This window comes from Pogona vitticeps, chromosome 12 (assembly GCF_051106095.1).
Source record: "Pogona vitticeps strain Pit_001003342236 chromosome 12, PviZW2.1, whole genome shotgun sequence".
Lineage (NCBI taxonomy): Eukaryota > Metazoa > Chordata > Lepidosauria > Squamata > Agamidae > Pogona > Pogona vitticeps.
The window spans coordinates 23,478,876-23,499,807 of NC_135794.1; the positions used below are offsets into that span (position 1 = coordinate 23,478,876).

At 44.2% G+C, this 20,932-nt stretch overlaps 1 protein-coding gene across 5 annotated transcripts in view; it reads right to left on the reverse strand.

Annotated features, from left to right (window-relative positions):
• Window positions 1-20,932, reverse strand: part of ADAMTSL3 (ADAMTS like 3) — a 152,857-nt gene that overhangs the window by 13,566 nt on the left and 118,359 nt on the right. For all 5 annotated transcript variants that reach the window (XR_013539021.1, XM_072982133.2, XM_072982132.2 and 2 more), the window contains 7 exons: window positions 18,751-18,880; window positions 17,306-17,498; window positions 15,956-16,135; window positions 15,570-15,723; window positions 8,769-9,870; window positions 7,421-7,548; window positions 6,231-6,359 (listed from right to left, as the gene is read on the reverse strand). Coding sequence is in view for 4 of the 5 variants with exons in the window: in XM_072982133.2 (XP_072838234.2) it covers window positions 6,231-6,359; window positions 7,421-7,548; window positions 8,769-9,870; window positions 15,570-15,723; window positions 15,956-16,135; window positions 17,306-17,498; window positions 18,751-18,880 (2,016 nt within the window). In the remaining variant the exon portion in view is untranslated. The remainder of the gene's footprint in view (window positions 1-6,230; window positions 6,360-7,420; window positions 7,549-8,768; window positions 9,871-15,569; window positions 15,724-15,955; window positions 16,136-17,305; window positions 17,499-18,750; window positions 18,881-20,932) is intronic.

Consider the following 20,932-nt stretch of genomic DNA (forward strand, 5'->3'; position numbering starts at 1 on the left):
TGTAGGGAGCCCATAAAGCAAACTCTGCTTAAATACACATTTTCTCCAGCCTTAAAAGCTTAGTAAAATATTACACACTATAAAAAGTTTTGGGTTACTAATTATTCACTCCCCCAGAATATTTTAGGATTTTATAAAGTATTCTGTATTTTCCATCCAAGAGCATCTACAAGCCAAATAAGAACAAAAGTGCCAGATTTGCTGGGAAATAATCCCAGCAGTATATATGCAGAACCAATCATTTCCCACAGAGAGGATTTGTTAATACTAAGAGAAGCCTTGCTGAAATAATATAGTCAAGAATCGGGAAAACTGGAGATGAGCTGTGAGAAACATTTGAAAAACTCCAAATTTGAGAAACCTAGAGAATATTTCAGAGTTATTGAAAAGCATTTAAAGGAACAATAGAACGTCATGCACTTCTCATAGTTTCATCAGCAGATGGTGCCCCATGCACATTTTGTATAGTGTGGAAGCATCCTTAAGCGGACAGCAGGCGACACTGTTGCGAAAGCAAGCTCAAACATTCCTCTTCCATCTAGTTCTGGAAATCTCAAGGAACACGAGGCATAAGGATGGAGGGGCTAGACAAACTGCCCTTTGATCAAACTAGAGATGGGCATGAATTGAAAAACAGATCACCAAATTTGTTGAAAAAAAATCACGAATTTGCCAAATTTGTTCTAAAATCACGAATTTCTATTCGTATGAATCATTGCCCCCCCCCAAGGAACACGAATCCATGAAGTTTTAGCAATTTTTGATTCATTGATCTGTTGGACTATAAACAGCCCCAGGGCACCTAGAGACACCAAGCGGCAGAGAAACTACCTCTGACTCTCCTTTACAATCTCTCTGAGTTTGGTGAAAATTAGACTTCAGATGTCCGAGTTATACACCCACAAAAGCCCCCCCCCAGGAAAGTTCCTCCCAGTTACCTAGAGAATCACAGAAGCCTACCATGACTCTCCTCTACAATATCTCCCAGTTTGGTAAAGACTAGATTTCCTTAAGCCAGCTGCTAAAGGGGGCTTTCCTGGGGGGACCCACTTTGTGTGTGTATAACTTGAATGCCTGAAACCGAATCTTTACCAAAATTGGACGGATTGTAGAGGAGAGTCAATGGAAGCTTCCCTGTAATTTTGGTGACTCTAGGCACCTGGGAGGGGCTATCTTTGGGTGTATAACTTGCAGGTCTGAAACTGAAACTTCACCAAACTTGTCTGTGGCTTGTAGAGTCAGTAAAAATTTCTCTGTAAATTTGGTTTCTCTATGTGTTTGGGGGGGGGCTGTTTTATAGAGTTTTAAAGTAAAAAAAAAACACCAAATTGACAAATCGATTTGTCAGAAAAAAATTATAAATTTGTAATTCGTCAACCTTGATTAATCACGAATCAAAACAAATCACCATTTTCCTGATCTGTGCCCTTCTCTAGATCAAACCTATGCAGCTGATGTGAACTCAGATTCCTTTTCACGGAGTGACGTAGACGGGGATGGGAAGACTGCAGGTTTGCAGAGCCACTTTGTCAGCTTTATTGCATTGTCTAGCTGGACACTCCTGAGCACATCAGTGGCTCAGCTTCACTGGGGTGCAGTTGTCCCTACTATGTCATCGGAAAAAAAGGGGGGGGGATGACTCCAGTGTGACTTTTCCTGCTGCCTTTTCCTCCTTCTGCTTCGTTTACCAATTAACCCTAAAAAAGTTCAGCCCAAGCTTGCAGATGTGACAGGTGCCATTCCAGTTGTGCCTGGCGAAAGGGAAAATGCTGCATGCCTCTTGGCAGATGGATTTTTGTTGTTGTTGTTGTTTAGTCATTAAGTTGTGTCTGACTCTTCGTGACCCCATGGACCAGGGCATGCCAGGTCCTCCTGTCCTCCACTGCTGCCTCCCGGAGTTGTGTCAAATTCATGTTGGTCGTTTCGATGACGCTGTCCAACCATCTCGTCCTCTGTCATTCCCCTTCTCCTCTTGAGTTCACATTTTACTAACATCAGGGTCTTTTCCAGGGAGTCTTCTCTTCTCATGAGACGGCCAAAGTATTGGAGCCTCAGCTTCAGGATCTGTCCTTCCAGTGAGCACTTGGGGTTGATTTCCCTTCCCTGTCCATCTTGGATGACCCTGCACGGCATTGCCCATAGCTTCTCTGAATTACTCAATCCCCTTCGCCACAACAAAGCAGCAATCCATGAAGGGGCGATGGATTTTAATTCCCCATTTTTCAGGAATGAAGCAAAGCGAGATCTTGTACAGTAAAAGAAAATGTAAACAGTAATGAAAAGAGGAAGTGGACAAGGTGTGTGAGAGAGACCAAGCGTGCATGCAATTTTCAAAAGAGCTACTCTCTCTGCTACACTTCTTCTCTTCCCCCCCCCCATCCTTTTCCCTGCAGGAAGTTGGGCCTCATCCTCGCCATTGGGACGGTGCCTGCAGCAAACCCTCCTTCAGCTTTTAAAATAAAACTTTCTTAAGCCAGAAATCTTTTCGGCCAAGGGCAAGAAGTAGACCAAGACGGTTCACGCTAAAAAAAGCTAAGAATATTGAACATTAAACCAGGGTGAATCAGGCAGCTGAATGCAAGATGCAAGTCGCCACTCTCCACTCAAGTTGCCAAAGCGGAGTTGGAAAACATGACTTCACGCGCGGCCATACCCCTCGGTACGGACACCGCACAACCGAGCCTCGTGTCCCGAGATCCGTCGGTCTGGCGCCACTATTTTTTAAAAGCTATTCTCAGAACTATTTACATCCCTGTCTTTCTATCGTTAGCTTTGGTCTTCTCTCTTTTTATTTTCTTCTCTCTCTCTCTCTCTCTCTTTTTGGTAGCGATGCAAAGGAAAAACACAAATTCCATCCCGCCCACCCCCGAAGTAATAAAAAAAAAAAATGGAAACGGCACCGCTGACTCATTTTTTAAAAAACAGCTTATTTTCAATCACCCAGAGTTCTGATGCTTTCCAAGTATGAGTAAGAAACGGTTTGTACACAGAGTAGCTGATTTGGATTAAGCGTGACACGCAGCTGCGACCTATGCCAGCAGTTGGCAACCAGAGAGGGATATTATTTTTTTTTTGGAAGGGGGGCAAGGGAGTCTGTATTATGTTTGAAGGTGAGGGGAGATAAAGCCTTCTCTTGGTTCCCCAAGGGCTCTGTTGGACTTCCAAGGAATTTCTGTGCCCGGGGTTCAATTGTTTCCCAGTTATTCTAGCTAGGAGAGAAAGCCTCAAGCAACGATCCCATTTCCATTCCTATAATTTTACTGTCTCTGGGGAACAATTTAGTGATATCCTGTCAGGCGAAGGGCCAGCTTACCCAAAGCCCCTTATAGGCCCTACACACAAACCAGGACAGGAATAACTACCAGCAGCTCCCTGTTTTGTTTCATATACAAACACACACAGAGAGAGTATATACACACACAAATATACGCATAATACTGTGTGTGTACATCCTTGAATAAGCCATCAATGCAAAAAATAATGAGGATAACAAAACAGAACAAGGAGAGGGAATAAATCAGTTGCCCTGGCACAATCTTGAGCTTGAAGGGTTTCTACACGAGGGCCTGTTTAAACTAAAGGACCCCACGCTGCCCAGCCACTGACCACTGTTAATTCTGGCTTCAGTTCAAAGAGAGATGTCTGTCGCCAGACCAAGGTAGCCACTGGCACATCACCAAAAAGCAGGACACAAAAAGGACACCCAGCATGCAGAAGACAGCACATGGTAATTTTCATAACAGAGACTCAGCATGGCATAGTAGCCAGAATGATGGATTAAGATTTAGAAGTACAGGGTTCAAATCCCCTGCTTGGCGATGGAAACTCACTGCGGGTGGCAATGGGAAGCCACTCCTTCCAGATCTCTCTGTTGGGGGAGGGAAGGAGGGTGTTACTGTATATGGAAAGTAGGTTGAAAGCACACACAGAACAACGGAATTTTTGTGCAAAATTTGAAACGAGCCATGAAGCCAACTGTCAATGTGTCTTGCATGAATGGGGTTGGTAATGACCAAGCGACTGGGGTGTCCCCTGAGTCTGCCAGCAACGGTAGATGATGGGCCACTTCCAGGCCCCCTTTCTCTCCCTCTTTGCTGATCTTGAATGGCAACTCCCCTCAAATGGAGCTCATTGTCAAAGGGAAAACAGTCCTCTAGTAATCCTTCAACTACAGGAGCATCCCTACCCTGCAAAAGAAAACTTTGGGCCACTGTAGCAGAGATGTGTAGCTAAATCGGTCTCTGCCCTGGAGTTCCTGAAGCCTCCCATCCAGGAGTAGCAGACAAGAAGAAGGCGGCCATAAGCTGTTCCGGGGACTAGTGAGATTCAGAGTGGCCATTTACGTACCGCAAAAGCAAGGCGACCAACGCTGTTTCCGTGCCGTGGCGCAGCCTGAAGCCCGACTGGAATGGATCCAGGGCATTGATTTCATCCAGAAGAGCATGAAGCTGATCAGCCACCACCCTCTCAACTACCTTGCTGGAGAAAGAAACATTGGCGACGGGCCTATAATTACCAATATCGTCTACCGCCAAGCACGGCTGCTTCCTAATGGCCTAATGTTAGGGTAGTACAACAACGGAATCGATTGTCTCAAGAGGTGGTGGATGCCTCCAACACTGAAGACATCCAAGAGAAACTTAGACAACCACCTGGCAGATGTCCTTCGATTTGAGTTCCTGCATCGAGCAAGGGGTTGGACTCAATGGCCTTCCAGGCCCCTTCGAACGTCACTATTCTATGATTCTCTGAAAGGGCGCAAAGGGTGGCCACGCTGATTCAGAAGTACAAGTCATAGATAAGTTTCAAAATTCCTTTCTTTGCTTCTTTCATCACAGGGTGGATCCTACACTCTCAAAGACTATGTCAGCAACCACAAGCCTTGGAAAATTCTATCAAGTGAACCAGCAGGAAGCAGTTGCAATTTGTCTTGAAGGCAGTCAGCGAACGAATCGATGGATCTTCAACGTTTTTAAAATTCTAGATAGAAATATTATTTTTATTTAAAAACCAGAGGAACACATCTTGCTGCCCTGGGAAATACTGTGACCCTTGGTGGTGAGGGAGACATTGATGTTCTTTGCCAAGACCCGGAACACAAAACCTATCCTCCACCCTGACTTAGGCAGATGGTCCTTACACACATTGTAACTCTGCAAGGAATCTTGGAAATAGAAAGCTCTCCTCCTATCCCACCACAGACGGTTAATTGGCCAACCAGGCTAGCCTCTGCTTACCAGCAACGACCCATGATCATCACCCAATACGTGAAAAATAGCAGTGCAACACGTGACACGGACGACTGGTGTAACCAAAGGGGGAACCCAGTTGCATGTATAGAAGGCATGTGGGCAATCACAACTTCAAATCTGTAGCGCCAAGGGGCTATTGAGCAATTAGCCCCATGCCAGACCCAAGCAACACTGAAACAGTAAACGGCTGTGTGTTTATAAAGGAAGGGCCCTTGCCAGAAGCGCAGTTTGGGTTATGAATTTGAAATGAACAAACACACGGCTTTCGGACATGCAGCCGAGTTCATATTTCAATTATACCAATTGTGTGGTTTTGTAGCCTCTGCCTGCAGCCAGCCCTACTCCGGAGAGGTGCTGAGTTAACAGCTCTGCAGACTCTTTTGTGGCTTGGCATCGAACACGTCTAATCCTCTTTGTCTCCTGAACGGAGCCACATCTTTCTGGCTAGCCCCGCACAGAGCTTTCTTCTGTCATCGGGATTCCTTGCAGAATAGATCTCTTTTCAAAGAACGAGTGAGAAAAGTGGGCAATTCCACCAACAGTTAATCCTGATGCAGACAAGCGAGGCTCCCAAAGAGAAAACGGGCGGGTGAAAGTTACCCTCGTGGAGAGAGAAGACAACAGCTATGCTCTGGAAATTTCTGAGGAATGAAGAAGCCGGTTTTGAAGGCCTTCTGCTGCTAAGGAAAGCTTTAAATAATGTGGTTGGCCAGAGATGGTCATGGGAAGCTAGGGCCTCTGTGTACATGTGTGTGTGTGTACATGGACTCTGTGCATGCCTACCGAGCAGATGTGAATGGAAGGGACAAGGTCTTAAAAACCTATTTTTGCAACTAACGTTCAGTTACTCTTTCTGAGGGCTTTCTACCCTCTCTTTAAAAAAAAACACACTGCGTGAATTTTTCAGTACAGAACTACAGGGGAGCTGGGGGTGGAAGGAAAAGAGGGTGGGTTTCGCATTTCCCCCTCCCTGCTTACCTTTCGCTAGACATTCCAACATAACGTTTGCTCCAGTTTTCACTAGGATTGTACCTCCAACTGCCACAGAAAGGTTCTGGAGCTCCAAAGCTGTGGTGTTTGTTTCAGAGAACAGTATGGCAGGAGCTTCTACAGAAAAAGAGAGAAAGGGTAATGATTTGTATAAGAGAGAGAGGGAGAAAGAGGGAGGAGAAATGAGGACCAAAACACCATAAACAGTACCTTAAGGGCTAATACGTGTCTTAAGTATCTCAGCAGCAGATCCTCGTACATCGCTCCCAAGAGTCTAAAGTACAGTGGTGCCTCACTTTACGATTGCCCCGCATTGCGACGAAACTGCTGAACGATGATCTTTTTGTGATTGCAATTGCAATCGCAAAACGATGGTCTGAATGGGGGAATTTCACTTTGCAATGATCGGTTCCCTGCTTCAGGAACCGATTCTTCACAAAATGACGTTTTTTGAACAGCTGATCGGCGGTTTCAAAATGGCCACCGGGTGATTAAAATGGCTCCCTGCTGTGTTTAGGGATGGATTCCTTGCTATACAGGCAGCGAAAATGGCCGCCGTATGGAGGATCTTCGCTGGACGGTGAGTTTCTACCCCATTGGAACGCATTGAACGGGTTTCAATGCGTTTCAATGGGGTTTATATTTTTTCCTTTACGATGTTTTCACTTCACGGCGATTTTCCTGGAACGGATTATCGTCGTTAAGTGAGGCACCACTGTAACTTGCTTTGTGTTGTAACTGGTCTTCAGGACTTAAAGCACGGGATTCCTTTGAAAACAAGGAGATTTTCTGGAGTTGTGTCTTTTCAAAACTAATGTGCTTCTAGCTCTAATGATCGGCCAACGATAATGTGTCTTTCTGCCCTTCCAAAGGGCCTTGATTAGAAAGCACAGACAAGCTAAGTTGCAAGTCATGATAGAGGAAAAACATCTCCTGCAGTGAAACACGCACAACAAGTTATGAAGGAATCCTCTCTTCTAGTGACCTATAGGTTCTAAGGGCTGTGTTAAGAACAGGTCATCACAACATGTGCAAAATCCAACAAGATCCTGACTATATTATATTTTGCATGAAACAAAACTGGCAAGGAGGGGGAATACAAGACATTTAGTGGACAGAAAGCTAAAGAAACAGGGAGATTCTCCATAGTGAAGTAAATAGTAGCAATTAAATCTTACCTGCAAAAAACATGGCCGACGTTCCTATGGTTGAGCCAAAGTCATTCTCTGCTACACACTGATAGACACCCATTTCTTCCCTGGTTAGGTTCAAAATTTGGACTTTGCCACTGGCTTCCAAAATCACTCTAAAGGAAGTTTAAAGAGCAGATAAGACTTGAACACATGGAAGCAAATTCCATTATTCCAACGAATGAATGAGCAGAGAACAGAGCTTCAAGCACTTTTCTGAACTTGTTTCAATCTGGCTGGGGAACTCTGGAAGAAGACAGTTGTAGTCCCCAAAAATAGTCTTTCTATCTAAACTCTCAGAGAGAGAGAAAAAAAGAACTCTTTCAACAAAGCTCAACAAAATCATAATTCTTAGGAAGGCCATTTCTTCAAGCTTCCTTTGTTATACAAGAGCTTGCCTGAAAACATTTCTGATTTCTTGGAGCATCATAGAAGAAGTTGACCAATCCCAGTCAAACAGACTGAATTAGCTCAAAAAAAAAATTCACAGGTTTCGCTTCCAAGTATTTTTTTTAATTAAAAACAATAACCTGGATTGTTTTGTGACGCAATCGCATTGGGTGTATGTCACCATATGCAATGTAGTCAGTATGCCCTTTGTAATCCTGAAGATGACGGGATGTGTTTTCCTTGTTGAAAGCTTGATCTTTTATTGTGTTTTTTTTTTTATTACTTAGAAGCTAAACCTGTAAGAGCTTGCTTGTCTCCTAACAGTCTAACTTTATGGACCTTTAATGTTAAAAATACAGCTTTGGTTTAGTTTAGTGAGTAGAATTATGACCTAAGACATCCGGGTTCAAATACCCACATGGGCCATGGAAACTCATTGGGTGAATAGAACTGATAAAACCACTCAAATACTACTCCTTTAAACATCTCAAATACTCTTTTAGAGTCGCCATAAGTGAGACACAACTTAACAGCACAGAAAACCCAACAATACACAGCATCATTCTATATATTAAACAGACAAATACAACATATGTAGATTATTGCTTCTCCTGCACTGTCCAAAGTCCCTCTGAATATTACTAGTAAGTCAGGTTGCTTTGTTTTAATCTGAGATTCAAAATCACTGGCCTTTGGTGGTATGTGTAAACAGGCTGTGTTTTGATTAAAGCAGGATGGTTTGGACCATCCAGAGAACAGATTGATGGAAATATAGGAGGAGAAAAATGGAGGGGGGGGGGGAGAGAGAGGAAGAAAAGAACTCAAGAAAAATGGAAATATTTTCATGATAGCTATATTTTTTTCTCTCCCACAGATGTTTGACAACAACTTCACATGAATCTTTCAGAAAAACACAGAAGGGCAGAAAGATTTTCATTTCACTTACTTTTCAGAGGACTTTAGCTCCACACCATCTTTTCTCCAAGTATATTTAGGGTTACTGGCCCTGACAGTTCCACAAAGCAAATTTATAACACGGACATTCTTTGTCAGGAAAAATGGGCTCCCGACGCGTACGGTGACCGTTCTGTTTGAATAAACCTTTGGCGCGCCTTTTCTCTTAATAACCAACGGACCCTTTGGGTTGATCACCGCTGCCTTGCCCTGGGACTTTGTGCTGAGATTATCGGATAGATCTGGAGACTTGCCAGTTTTCCTTGGAAGGAACTTCCCCTCGGGCGGCTCCTTAAGTTTTTCAGAAGTCGACTGCGGCGGCTTGGATAACTCAGCGATCAACTGATAGACGAGATGGGAAGCCAAGTCGTCGTTGACTTCTCCAGCCTCAACGAGATGACTCAAGTTCTTGATCAGCTCCTCAAAATGCACCGTATCCATGCTATAAGCGCCCGGGAGAACCACGGCCTCCAGCCGCTTGTTTTTGAATTCCCGAGAGCCATATCCTTCCGGCGAATTTCTGGCGTGAGTTTCCAAATGTCGCAGGAACGGCTGGTCATTGACTTGCCCGTCACCCACATATTGTTCGTTCTTCCGGCTCCACAAGTGCCACATCTGGCTCATCTTGTGCCATTTCGCACCGAAGCTGTTGGCCTCGTTGTGTTCCGTGCGGCCGCCGATGCTCCCTCCTGGTTGCTTCCTAAAACTGGGCCGTTCTATTAGCCGGTTGTCTGTGCCGATGAGCTTGAGAACAAAGGTCTCCTGAGCCTGCCCTGCAACACACTTGTACACCCCGATATCGGAGGCCTCGAGGCTGTTTATTTTGAGGGATCCCGACTTGGTGACGCCGACTCTCTTGGAGAGCTGGAGGCGCCGACCGTCCTTCTCCCACTGGATCAGAGACTTCTGGAACCTCCGGACGGGGCACTTGATGATCACGGATGTTTTGGGAAGGAGGTAAGCTCGGCTCCCGATGGTAAAATTGATGCGCTTCTCTTGCCTGGTCTGGATGTAGACCCTGTGGATGCCGAGAATCTGCGGCCCATGAGAAGCGTACTTTCCAAAAAGCTTAGGTTTTGTAGCTTGCTTCATCTCTGAAATGATAAAAGTCATAGTGGGGAAAACTCACCCTCCAAGTACAATCACTGCTTCTATTCTTAGGTAGACTGTTTGTTTGTTTGTTTGTTTTTTGGTTAAATTAATTTCTGGCCATCCAGAAGCTGTTGGACTACCGGTCCCATCAGCCTTCGTTGTCATAACCAGGGAAGAGGGATGATGGGAACTGCAGTCCCACAGAATCTGCAGAGACTCACATTGGACATCTACTTTATGCCAAAATGCCCCCTGACTTGTATATATCTGGAGTTGATCTTATGTGCTGTCAAGACGCTTTCTATTTGGCAACCCTAACCATGTTTTTCAACTACAGTATGTGAGATGTTCCAGGAGGGGCTTCCCAACAAACTCCCACTCAGGCCAAACAGAGATCTGAACCCAGTTCTCCCGGGTCCTAGTCTGATGCTCTGAAGAACCAATGTCTGACTGGACAATAATGATTTTATTTCCCTTTAAGGGTATTTGTAAAGGGCTAACATCTAAAAATTTGTGTGTGTGTGTGTGTGTGTGTGTGTGTGTGTGTGTGTGTGTGTGTGTGTGTGTGTGTGTGTGTGTGTGTGTGTGTGTGTGTGTGTGTGTGTGTGTGTGTGTGTGTAAACAAATAATATTTTTTTAAAAGTGCAAATAATATATTTTTTAAACCAACCATTTTCCATGCTTGTGCAAAGAGGTGCCCACAGGACCTCCTTGCACATGTGAACGCTCGGTTCGTTCCTGCACCCAAGAACACCTCCGCCTACAATGGCAACTGGGGACTGACCACCAATCAGCTTCCTTGCAACCCACTTGAGTTCCAGAATTGAGGAGCTCAAGTTTTACTCACAAGAGTCCAACAAACAGTCTTTTCCTTCTTAAAAGAGTTCTGCTTTCAACAGCGTGTTAACTGTATCTCCCTAGCCCTACTGTTGGCCATGCTTAAGGGCATCCTTACAAAGAATGTTTTGCAACAGTAAAACCATAAGCTTACCAAAACCTGGATCACTGGGGCCAAAGTATCGAAGACCAGACACCACGGGTATGCCCAATGCAGCCAGTAAAAGCCACTAAGGTCATGTGGACCACCAGCAACAAGAATGCATCACCAGAACTCTCCACAGACTTGTGTATCCTTATCTACACCATGTTTTAAAGGAGACTTGCCCACACATATTCCTGTCGATTAGTGGGAATCCAACTAATCAATTAAAACAGTCTTATTAAATTTATATGCTGCCTTTCCACTAAAACAGTGCTCCCCAACTTTGGGTAGCCCAAGCGTTCTCAGACTAAAACTCCCAAAAGCTTTAACCACTATCTGTGCTGGCCATGATTTCTGGTAGGCCAAGAACATCTGGAGATCAAAGGCTGGGAATCCCTGCCCAAGAAGATAGCAATCCAACACAGATGAAAGAGAAGCATCTGTCATTACAGGGCATCAGAATTGGGTGCAATGGTTAGACTTGATTAACTATTGTTTGTTTGTTCGTTGACTGATTGATTGACTTAGAATATTTTTACCTTCCTCCTTAAGAAGGACCCAAGCCAGCGTACGTCATTGTTAAGACAGTATTTAAAGCTAAAAAGAGTTACTGTAGTTAGTTAGGCATCCTTCAGTCTCGAAAGACTATGGTAACGTGCTCTGTATGGAGGACTTGGAACAGCGTCTAGTGTGGCTGAGGAGGCCAATTCGAGAGTGAAAAAGAGTAAGCAAACAAATACAGTGGTGCCTCGCTTAGCGATGTTAATTCGTTCCAAGAAAATCGCTATGTGAAACCATCGCTAAGCGAAACTAAAAAGGATAAAACCAATACACCAGTAAACGATGGTAAACAGAAGAAAGATCAAAATGCATTCAACACAATAAACGCACAACCATCCATCTAAGAATCCCACTCAGGCAGACAGTCACAGAGGGAAAGCTGTGTTCGCTGTGGTGTTTTTCTGTTTCTTTGGCCCAGGAGGGACGTCGGAGCCCGATAAACACTCAGCTCCTTAATGAAGACTGATCAGCTGTTTCATGGCTGCACGATGAATAAAAGGCCTCAAGGACTGGCTTTATTAATTTTTTTAAAAATGTGCTTTGTTTCAATACCAAATGCAGTTCAAAATAGATGCTTAAATGGAAACACTCCGGTATTTAAGCTTTTTCATTCCCCAAACCCCACAATACACACAGCGTTAAGTGTGACTTTAAAATTAAAATACTTTTGAGCAGCCCAGTGTTTACACTAAGCTATTCCAACAAGAATCCAACGCCATGCATGGTTATGAATACATGGAAAAGCATCAAATTGGCCTGGCTTGCCTTTATTTCAGTTATTTTAAAGAATGTCTGGATTATTTCTCACTGGCAAGGCAAAGCTAGAGACGGGGGCTGTTGGTCTGCTGGTGGCATATCCGAGACGGGGGGCGGGGAGGGAGAGAAGCACAACAACCCACAACTCATTTATTTGGGCATTGCTGAAAGGCAGGCATGACAATTCCAAAGTATCACAACTTGGGGCAATGGCAAGGCTTACTAAGGCATGTTAGTTGATTTCAGGCAGGGCCTTGTCAAGAGGAGCACCGAGGCTGTGCGACAAACTTCTTTAGGAACAGAGAAAGCTCCTTTATAGGAAGTCACACGGTGGTTCCATCTAATCTGGCATTGCCTGCTCTGACTGGCAGCCAACCCCTCAGCCCTGAGATGCAGGTCTTGTCTAACTTCTATGAACTGGAGAAAACAGGGGTTAGAATGGAAGATCTGTTGCACCATCATCATCATCACCATCCCAGAATTGCAGAGCTGGAAGGGGCATAGTAGATTATCAAGCTCAAACCTGCCAAGGAGACATGGTGGGGAACTGAACTCCCAGCTTCTGACTCCACAACCGGAGACCTGAACCCCCCTGAGCTACGTAGGCATTCCACAAACAAGAAGGGGAGGCATCTCCTCTACCACTGAGTCATCTTGGATCTCCATGATATTTATTTCTAAACATCATACATGTTTCTACCGTTTTTCCCCCCAATTCTTACTCTCAATTTAGTTGCTACTGTTTCCCACCTCTCTGCAACGTTGGGAGAGCCTCTTTGAAGGCTCACCAGGAGAAAAGCAGCCGATAAACCGGAGGGGTGTGAACGAATGCAGCACAAGACCGATCAACCAGGGCAGGGGTTATATGGCTCATGTCGGGCTTTCTTCCAAACCAGACGGGAAGCTCTTGCAGATTTCGTATATATATCGCTGCAAACAAGCAAGCTGCTTTGCAGGAAAATGATCTAGAATGACTTTAATCTAATCTTCCCTGGAGGAAAGTGCTATGGAGCACTTAAATGCTGCTGTATATAAGCAGCACACTTTGCTTTATTAGCATTCTTTATGTACAAAGAGTTAAAAAAAAATAGGGGAGCATTTAATCATGTATTTGCACCATTCACAGTCCAAAAATAATTTTACTAGATAATTCTGCTAACGGCATTGCACGATAAATCCTCAAGTATCTGAAGTAAGATGATTTTAGGCCTCTGTTCTTTTACAAAACTCTAATTTTTTCCCCCTCCTCTTCCATCCTCTCACAAAACATATTCCTGAAGCCCTACCACCACCACCCTTTTCCTGCTTCTCCACGTTAGGTTCCTTCTTACAACAGCAAAAGCCGACAATGGTTCTTTAACATCACTCTCCACCACATAATTTGCAGACTGGACACACGGCTGCACAAATATCCACAATTAATTAAATTCAGATAGATATGCAGCTCAAAAAATATTTTATTAAATGCTTTGCCAAGGACATTCCTTTAGGTCCATGGAGCTTTACTTAAAGGGGCGTTTGTAACCCAGGATCTTGGCAGGTTCACCGGCGATCAAGTCCAAGAAAAGAAGTTTCATATTATGCAGGAACCAGCAACTGCCATAGCTTCTATTTTGTTTGGTGTGTTGCTTCGAACGCAAAGCAGAGGCATGCAGGGAAGCAGCCAGAGAAGGCTATTAGGTTCAAGGGTTTGCTTGCGTGCTGACCTCCAGTCCAGGCCCTTCTGATCAACCTGTTTCTCTCTTTGCGGTGGACGTCAGATCTAATAATCTGGTATCAAAACTGCAGTTGCAAGCTTTGAACCAGGCCCTCAACTGATAAGTACCTCAGGAAAAAAAATTGTTCTGCATGGCTCAACATGCAACAGAAAATATCTATGCTATCTTCTTAACTTGCCGTCGCTACTCACCAACAGGATTTCCACGAACCACAGGACGCTAGTGGGCGTAACAAACAGGATCGTGGCCATTGTGAGGCAACGAAATGGTCATTATTCTTATTACTGCTTTGTTTGTAAAATTTGTCCTTTTGCACACTATTAAGAGTTTGCACTGCAGTTTGGAAAAACGTATGGAAAGACTCTCTGGTTCTCTCGAGTGGCTAATTCTGATACTGCTCCCTCAAAAAAAGTGGGGAAGCAAACAGTATTTCCCTTGCCAGATTTTAAAAATTTTGTCAAAATAACTTACAAAATTCTTACAGTTACACTTCCACTACAAGTACTGCATCATTTGTAACTAGTTATCCAACCATCAATGTAATACGTCCTGTCCCTGTTTTCTGCCTCTGAAGAAGCTGGATGATCCAGGTCTCGCTCGGGACATCCAGCGCATGTTTACGGCACGGCCAATCAAGCACTGTACGCGCATCACATTAGGTTCCCAATAGACAAAAGGCGGTTTCCATATTTAGAAGCAGTGCACACTTCAGAGGAAAATAATGCCTGTTTATTCTAACGGCAGTTTGCCATTAGAATAAACAGACTTTTTTTTTCTTTTGCAGCTGGCCATTTGGGAGATAATAAGGACTTATTTGCATGTCTGATATCTCAGACATGGAGATCTGGAAGATCTGTGAGCCTGGAAGAATAATGCTGTATGAAGGGAAAACACACACACACTTGCTTTAACATAGTGTCTTGACCCTTAGTCATCCTTCGTACAAGCTTGTAAGCCTGCAGACTTCTCTTCCAGGGTGAGAGATAACTGAACCACCTGGAAAGGAGGCAGGAGCTGCTTTTTAAAAGCTTCAGGTAACACCAGGCCCTTACGGAAACAACGGCCTTCCACAGCTCAGGTGCCAGAGCATGTTGGAGCTATCCAGGGTCCTGATTTTTCCCTTGCCAGCACTGTCTGTGACCATGCCAGGGTGAACTGATTTGACCTAACCTGCAATCTCCTGATGTATCTCAGCCTCTCCTGCTTAATGACTCCAACTCAAATCCAGCATCCTGAGACTCTCAAGAATGTTGATTTCCTCCCCCCCCCTCCCCAAACCAAAATTAATGCAACCCGACGCTGGCTAGGACTGACCCGATTCAAGCAAATCAGTGCTCGAATACAATCCTCACATCTCAGCGACAGGGCCTCTGTATGTTGCACCGCACCCCACCTTCTCCTTCATTTGAAAAAACCAAATTTATTATTTAAAACAATGAAATTGGCAGATCAAATTACGCCATGCCAAGAGACATCATACGAATATGGTTAAGATAAATGCGGGCCATTGATTTCCGCTTGGCTCACCCGCTGGGTGACACCTTGGTCTAGACCTATCCCCGTGTTTCGTTTTTCAAATGCAAAGGACACAGACTTTGCAATGTTAAATCCAGGCTTGGCCTTTGTAATTAACCATGAATCCGGGCCCTTTTCTTCTTTGGCGAGCTACAAAAGCGTCACTTACTATTGCAGGCACGCATGTGACAAGATCTTACGAGAGGTGGCGCAGGGAGGTGGCTGCAGACGGATGCGTTTAATGCGACAGGCTGGCTCTTGGCAGTCACCTTTTGGCAGGTGAGTTCCCTTCCCTGGGTCCCAACGCCACAGGTTACAGAACACTGGGAAAGAGAGAGAGAGAGAAAGAGAGAGGTCACACACAAACAGGAGGCTGGGCTCCTGTTCCACGTCTGCTGGCTTCCAGTAAAGGTGGGCAGCTCCCTATTCCATCTTCAGAGGGCTGCTCTCCCTTAACCCCTTCCTTGTTCATTAAAACGGGGTTCATCCGAATGGTTCCGATGGAGAATCTAACCTCTGGAGAGGGGGAGAACATGTTCACTTGGCTGTACTCACTCTGGACCATTCCCCGACAACCAGCTGTGGTGGGCAGTCCGCTTTCGCGCAAGGCTTCTGTGTGGACAGCCGAGGCTCGTGGCACCTCTCCTCGGCAAGTTTCAGGAAACTCCCGTCCATCAACAACTGCTGGCAAGTTACTTTACGGATCTGGGTGCCTCCGCCACACGTGTGGGAGCACTAAAGGAGGAGGAGAAAGAGAACAGGCCTTGGAACCATTTACTTGTAACATTTACTTGTTACAAATAAATAATATCAGCAAATAAATGCATGTTACTCGTTACAAGTAAATACCAAATGTTACAAATAAACAGCAACTGTTATCTACTTGTAACATTTACTTGTAACATTTACTTGTTACAAGTAAATAATAGTAACAAGTAAATATTACTTGTAACAAGTAATATTTTTTTTAATGTAACAAGTAAATATTACTTGTTACATTAAAAAAAATATTACTTGTTACATTAAAAAAAACCACCCGTGGTAGCTATCAATATGTCATTTCCCAAATTTAACTTGGCTGTACCCTCATTTCACCAGCAAATTATGTGATCCGGGTGATATCATTAGAGGTAACAAACTCTAGAGGATTCTATTAAAAATGAGGCCCAGGGAGACACTTCTTCACAAGCTATACAATATGTATCGTACTAAATTTTTTCAAATACACAGGTTTATCAACTTTTCCTTCAAAGTATTTGGGCAACAGCTAGATTTGCAGACAAGCATATAAAATGATAGAATAATGGAGTCGGAAGGGACTTTAAGACCATTGAATCCAACTCTCTGCTCAAGGCAGGAATCCAAATCAAAGCAGATCCGACAGAGGTGGTCCAATTTTCTCTTGAATGCCTCCAGCGCTCCTCCCAAAGTAATTGGTCCCATTGTCATGCTGCTCTAACAGTTAAGAGTTTAAAAGGTTTTTTTTATTGTATTTTAATTGTTGTAAGCTGCTCAGAGAACGTTGGGTACTGTGGGTGGCATATAAGTTAAATAAATAAAATAAATAAGAGGTTTTTCCTGACATTCGGCCTAAATCTGGCTTCCTGTAGCTTGAACCCATTATTACGTGTTGGTTATTATGATATAACTGCAACTCTTATTCCCATCTAGAGTAAACCCATTGAATGTATGGTTGGATGGTAAGTCAACAGGTGTGTAAATCTCACAGATTCAATGGGTCTACTTTAGTGGGGAGTAATATTTGCATTTAAGTCCTTGATCTCCAGAATATTCGAAGTCTATGACTTGAATACACAAGACGAAGCTGTACCGCTTTGGAGGATGAGCAGGAGTCAACACCGTATGAATGCTCCACTCTATTAAAATAAAAAGGTTTTGTGGTACCTGCTGCCATTCCTCCACATGCCAAACTGGTGGACAATCAATCTGGTTGCAAGCTTGCAAAGCATGAGGCTTCTTGGCTTTGCAATGTTCAGGTCCAGCGATGGATCCTCCGGGATGCTGGCAACGCACCTCTCTTGTCTGGATGCCGACACCGCAAGTGGCAGAACACGGTGTCCAGGACCCCACGTGCCACCTGTTCCAAGAGATCACCAAAAGAGTGCTCTAGGCAAGCCACGTTAAGCCTGATCAACCAGGCAGGGCCACTTCGATGAACAATCTCAAGAAGAACAAAGTCCAGAAATACATGGCACTCTCCCTTCCCCACTCCACCCCACGTGCACTTCGAACGGCAAGAGCTCAACCATGCTTCTCTGAGGGACACCTTGCACATTGCAAGCCAGAAGAAAAGGACTCTGGGTTTTGCATATGCATTTCAGACTCCAACATGCAGCATGGAATTTAGATACTAAAATGTGAATATTTGTCAGCATTTCATTCAGTGCCGTTCCTCATGTTCTGGGTAGAGAACGGCCACGTTGGGTGGGGACAGGATGGGGAGAGAGAACCAGAATCCTCTTCCCTTCTTCCCCACTCTCCCACTCTCCTGACCATCACCAAGTCCCATGTTCCAGATGTCCCAGGACTTTGCCTCATGGAATTAAATTTCCTAAGTGGTTTGTCGTTCTTGGCTATGTTAGAAAGGTGGAATACACCAGAAGTCAGAAGGAACATTGGAAGGGGAGTTAAAATGCCATGGCTATTGGCTGGTTTATCAGGAGAGCAGGCAAGATTTTTTCACATGATTGATCTTACATTGTTTTTGATGCTTGCTTATGGGTTATTTTATTTCACTGTGTTGTACATGGCCCAGAATGGTGCTTTGCACTGATGGGGTGGCATATAAAATTAAAGAAATAAAATAAAAATGCCAGAGGAGCAGGCCAGAACATCGGACCAGACAGGCCAAAGGCTAGGATACTTGGGTGGAGATCTGGGTCAAGGGGTGGAAGGTCAGAAGTGAGGGGCAGAAGACCAGAGATATGGGATGAATTTTGGAAGAGAGGAGCGGAGTGCTGGTATGCCAGGAGAGCAAAGGGCCAAGACAGGGAGGTGGGATGCCAGGGAGCCACGGAGAGATGTCCAGTGAGGCATTTGGAAGGCCAGGAGAGCGTTACCACCACCGAGGGGAGAAAGTCGCTAAAGGAGATTGAATGTTTTGGGGAGGGCTAGAATGCCAGGATGCAGAGGAAGGATGTCGGGAAAAAACATACGAAGAGACAAAACATTCGTAGAAATCATCACAGCTGTTTTCACTGGGGAGAGAAAACTGCTCCTGACGTTTTCTTCACGGGCCCCGGCCTTCTCCTGCCACAACGTGACGGCCGCTGGCTAACCCCAGTCAAACAGCTGTCTGTCAAAGAGAGGCTAGACAGGCAGAGCCCTACCTCAGGGGGCAAAGCCTTGTGCTGCACGCGCGGCTCATGGCCGGAGGTCTCTTGGAGCTGTCACACAGGCTGTCATTCACAATCTCCTTGGTCTGCTCGTGCAGGCACACCACAATGGCTTCCTGGGTCCCTAGGATGTAAGACAGAAGCGGTCTAAGTTAACGCATGAAGCTGGAAATGCAGGTCTGCACAAAGTACAGCTGTTACCATGGACAGCTTATCGACCTCAAAATATACACAAAATAAAATGTCCCCCACACATGCCCGGGCTAAAAAAAATTCCTTCAAGTGCCAACCCATACATGGAATTCCATTTCACACACAGATTGTGTGGGTGTAAAATTGGATTTGTTTCAAAACTGAACACATAAATCGGTCTAATACAATAGCAGTGTATTATTATGCTTATAAGTCTGTCTTTATTATATAGTTAAGACAGCTCACTGACTAAAACCAAGCAACTGCTTCTGAGTCTTATCTCTTAATTTAATAATAATAATAATAATAATAATAATAATAATAATAATAATAATAATAATAATAATAATAATAATAATAATAATAATAATAATAATAATAATAATAATAATAATGTGCCATCAAGTCAGTTCTGACCGACGGGCGCCCTTTCCAGGGTTTCCCAGGTAGAGAATATTGAGAAGTTGAGAAGGGGTTCCTCATTCCCTACTTCTGGGGCTGCCCTGGGACGACGGTGTAGCCGGCCCAAGGCCACCGAGGCTGGCTTTTCTCCCAGGAGGCTCCGTGGAGGAATCAAACTCCCAACCTCAGGAGCTGAAGCCAGACACTTAACTCACTGAGCTACCTAGCCAACTGAACAGGACTGAATTAGATGAGGGTAACCAAAGATTTGTAAAGTCTGCCTCTGCCAGTCAGAGAGAACAATACTGGGTTAGGCAAGTGAGGAGTCTAAACACGGGGAGCGTCTCCGGCCCTCAAATTGAGATGCCACCGCTTGTGTAAAGCAGAGGTTGGCAGAGAGACGCATCTGTCAGCGATATCCCTGTCCGGTCCCTCAGCTATGCACAGTCTTGACTGTAAAACTCAGAACCTTTTTCACTCAGGAAGGGCGTAATTCCTTCCACGGGTTGTAAAGTTGCCTCACAACCCTCACGCACGTTCAGCGCAATAAAACGAGAAGTCATTACCACTGTCCGAGCACAGTGAAGTTCATTCTCTTACCGGGGAGGGGGGGCTTCATTGCCATTGCTAGGAGGAGGTGAAAAAAATAAACCCAACGTGTTATGCAAGACCGAAAGCGGTCACAGTTCAGAGAAGCTGCTTCCTTCCTTCTAAATGTATTCCCCCCCCCCCCCAGCGGCCTCGGAGAGGCTACAAATCTGATTTTAAGACAGCTTAATATTTCTCTTTTGGTTCCAAGATTTGCAAGGTTGCAAGAACCTTTGTACTTCCAATGCATTTCTTAATTTTTTTTTAAAAAAAATCCTAAGCCTTTTGATTTGTGTCGCATACACTAAAATCTGAGGTTTTATTTGATTTTTTTTAATTAGGCACTTATTGACCTGAGCATCTTTCCTCTGCACGGATCACAAAGGGTTTTCCTCAACACTCAGTTGGTCACTAAAAAGGCCAGTTTTCAATTTTAGCTGACTCTGTGGAAATAGGACTGGAAAAATCTCTCTTTCCCCTGCTTACCCCCCAAAACTTAGCAGTACGTGTTTTATGACTTGTAGGTAATCAGTCAGAGTAAGGCCAAGAATTTCTCTTTCTTAGACAGGAGGACAAATGATTTTTGTAATTTATTTATTTATTTATTTATTTATTTATTTGATTTATATGCCGCCCACTCTACCCAAAGGTCAACGACTTCCATTCATCCACAGTCATTTCAAATTGCATTATATCGTAACCGGACATTATTAGACCATGGTATACAAAGAACAACCCAATCCATGTTCTTAGTTACTTCATTGACCACATTTGATACCTTGCCCTCAGCACCACGACAACCTCCTCCAAAATCCTCTCTCTCTCTCTCTCTCTGTCCCAAATGACTGACTGTCTAGCTGACAATAAACAGGATGGTTTATTTTTTGGTGCTTCTAAATCTGTTTTCATAATGCTTTTACCAAATATTTTTCATATAATATTATTAATTCTTCAATATTTGGATAATTTACTGTTTTTAGCTTGTAATGCCATG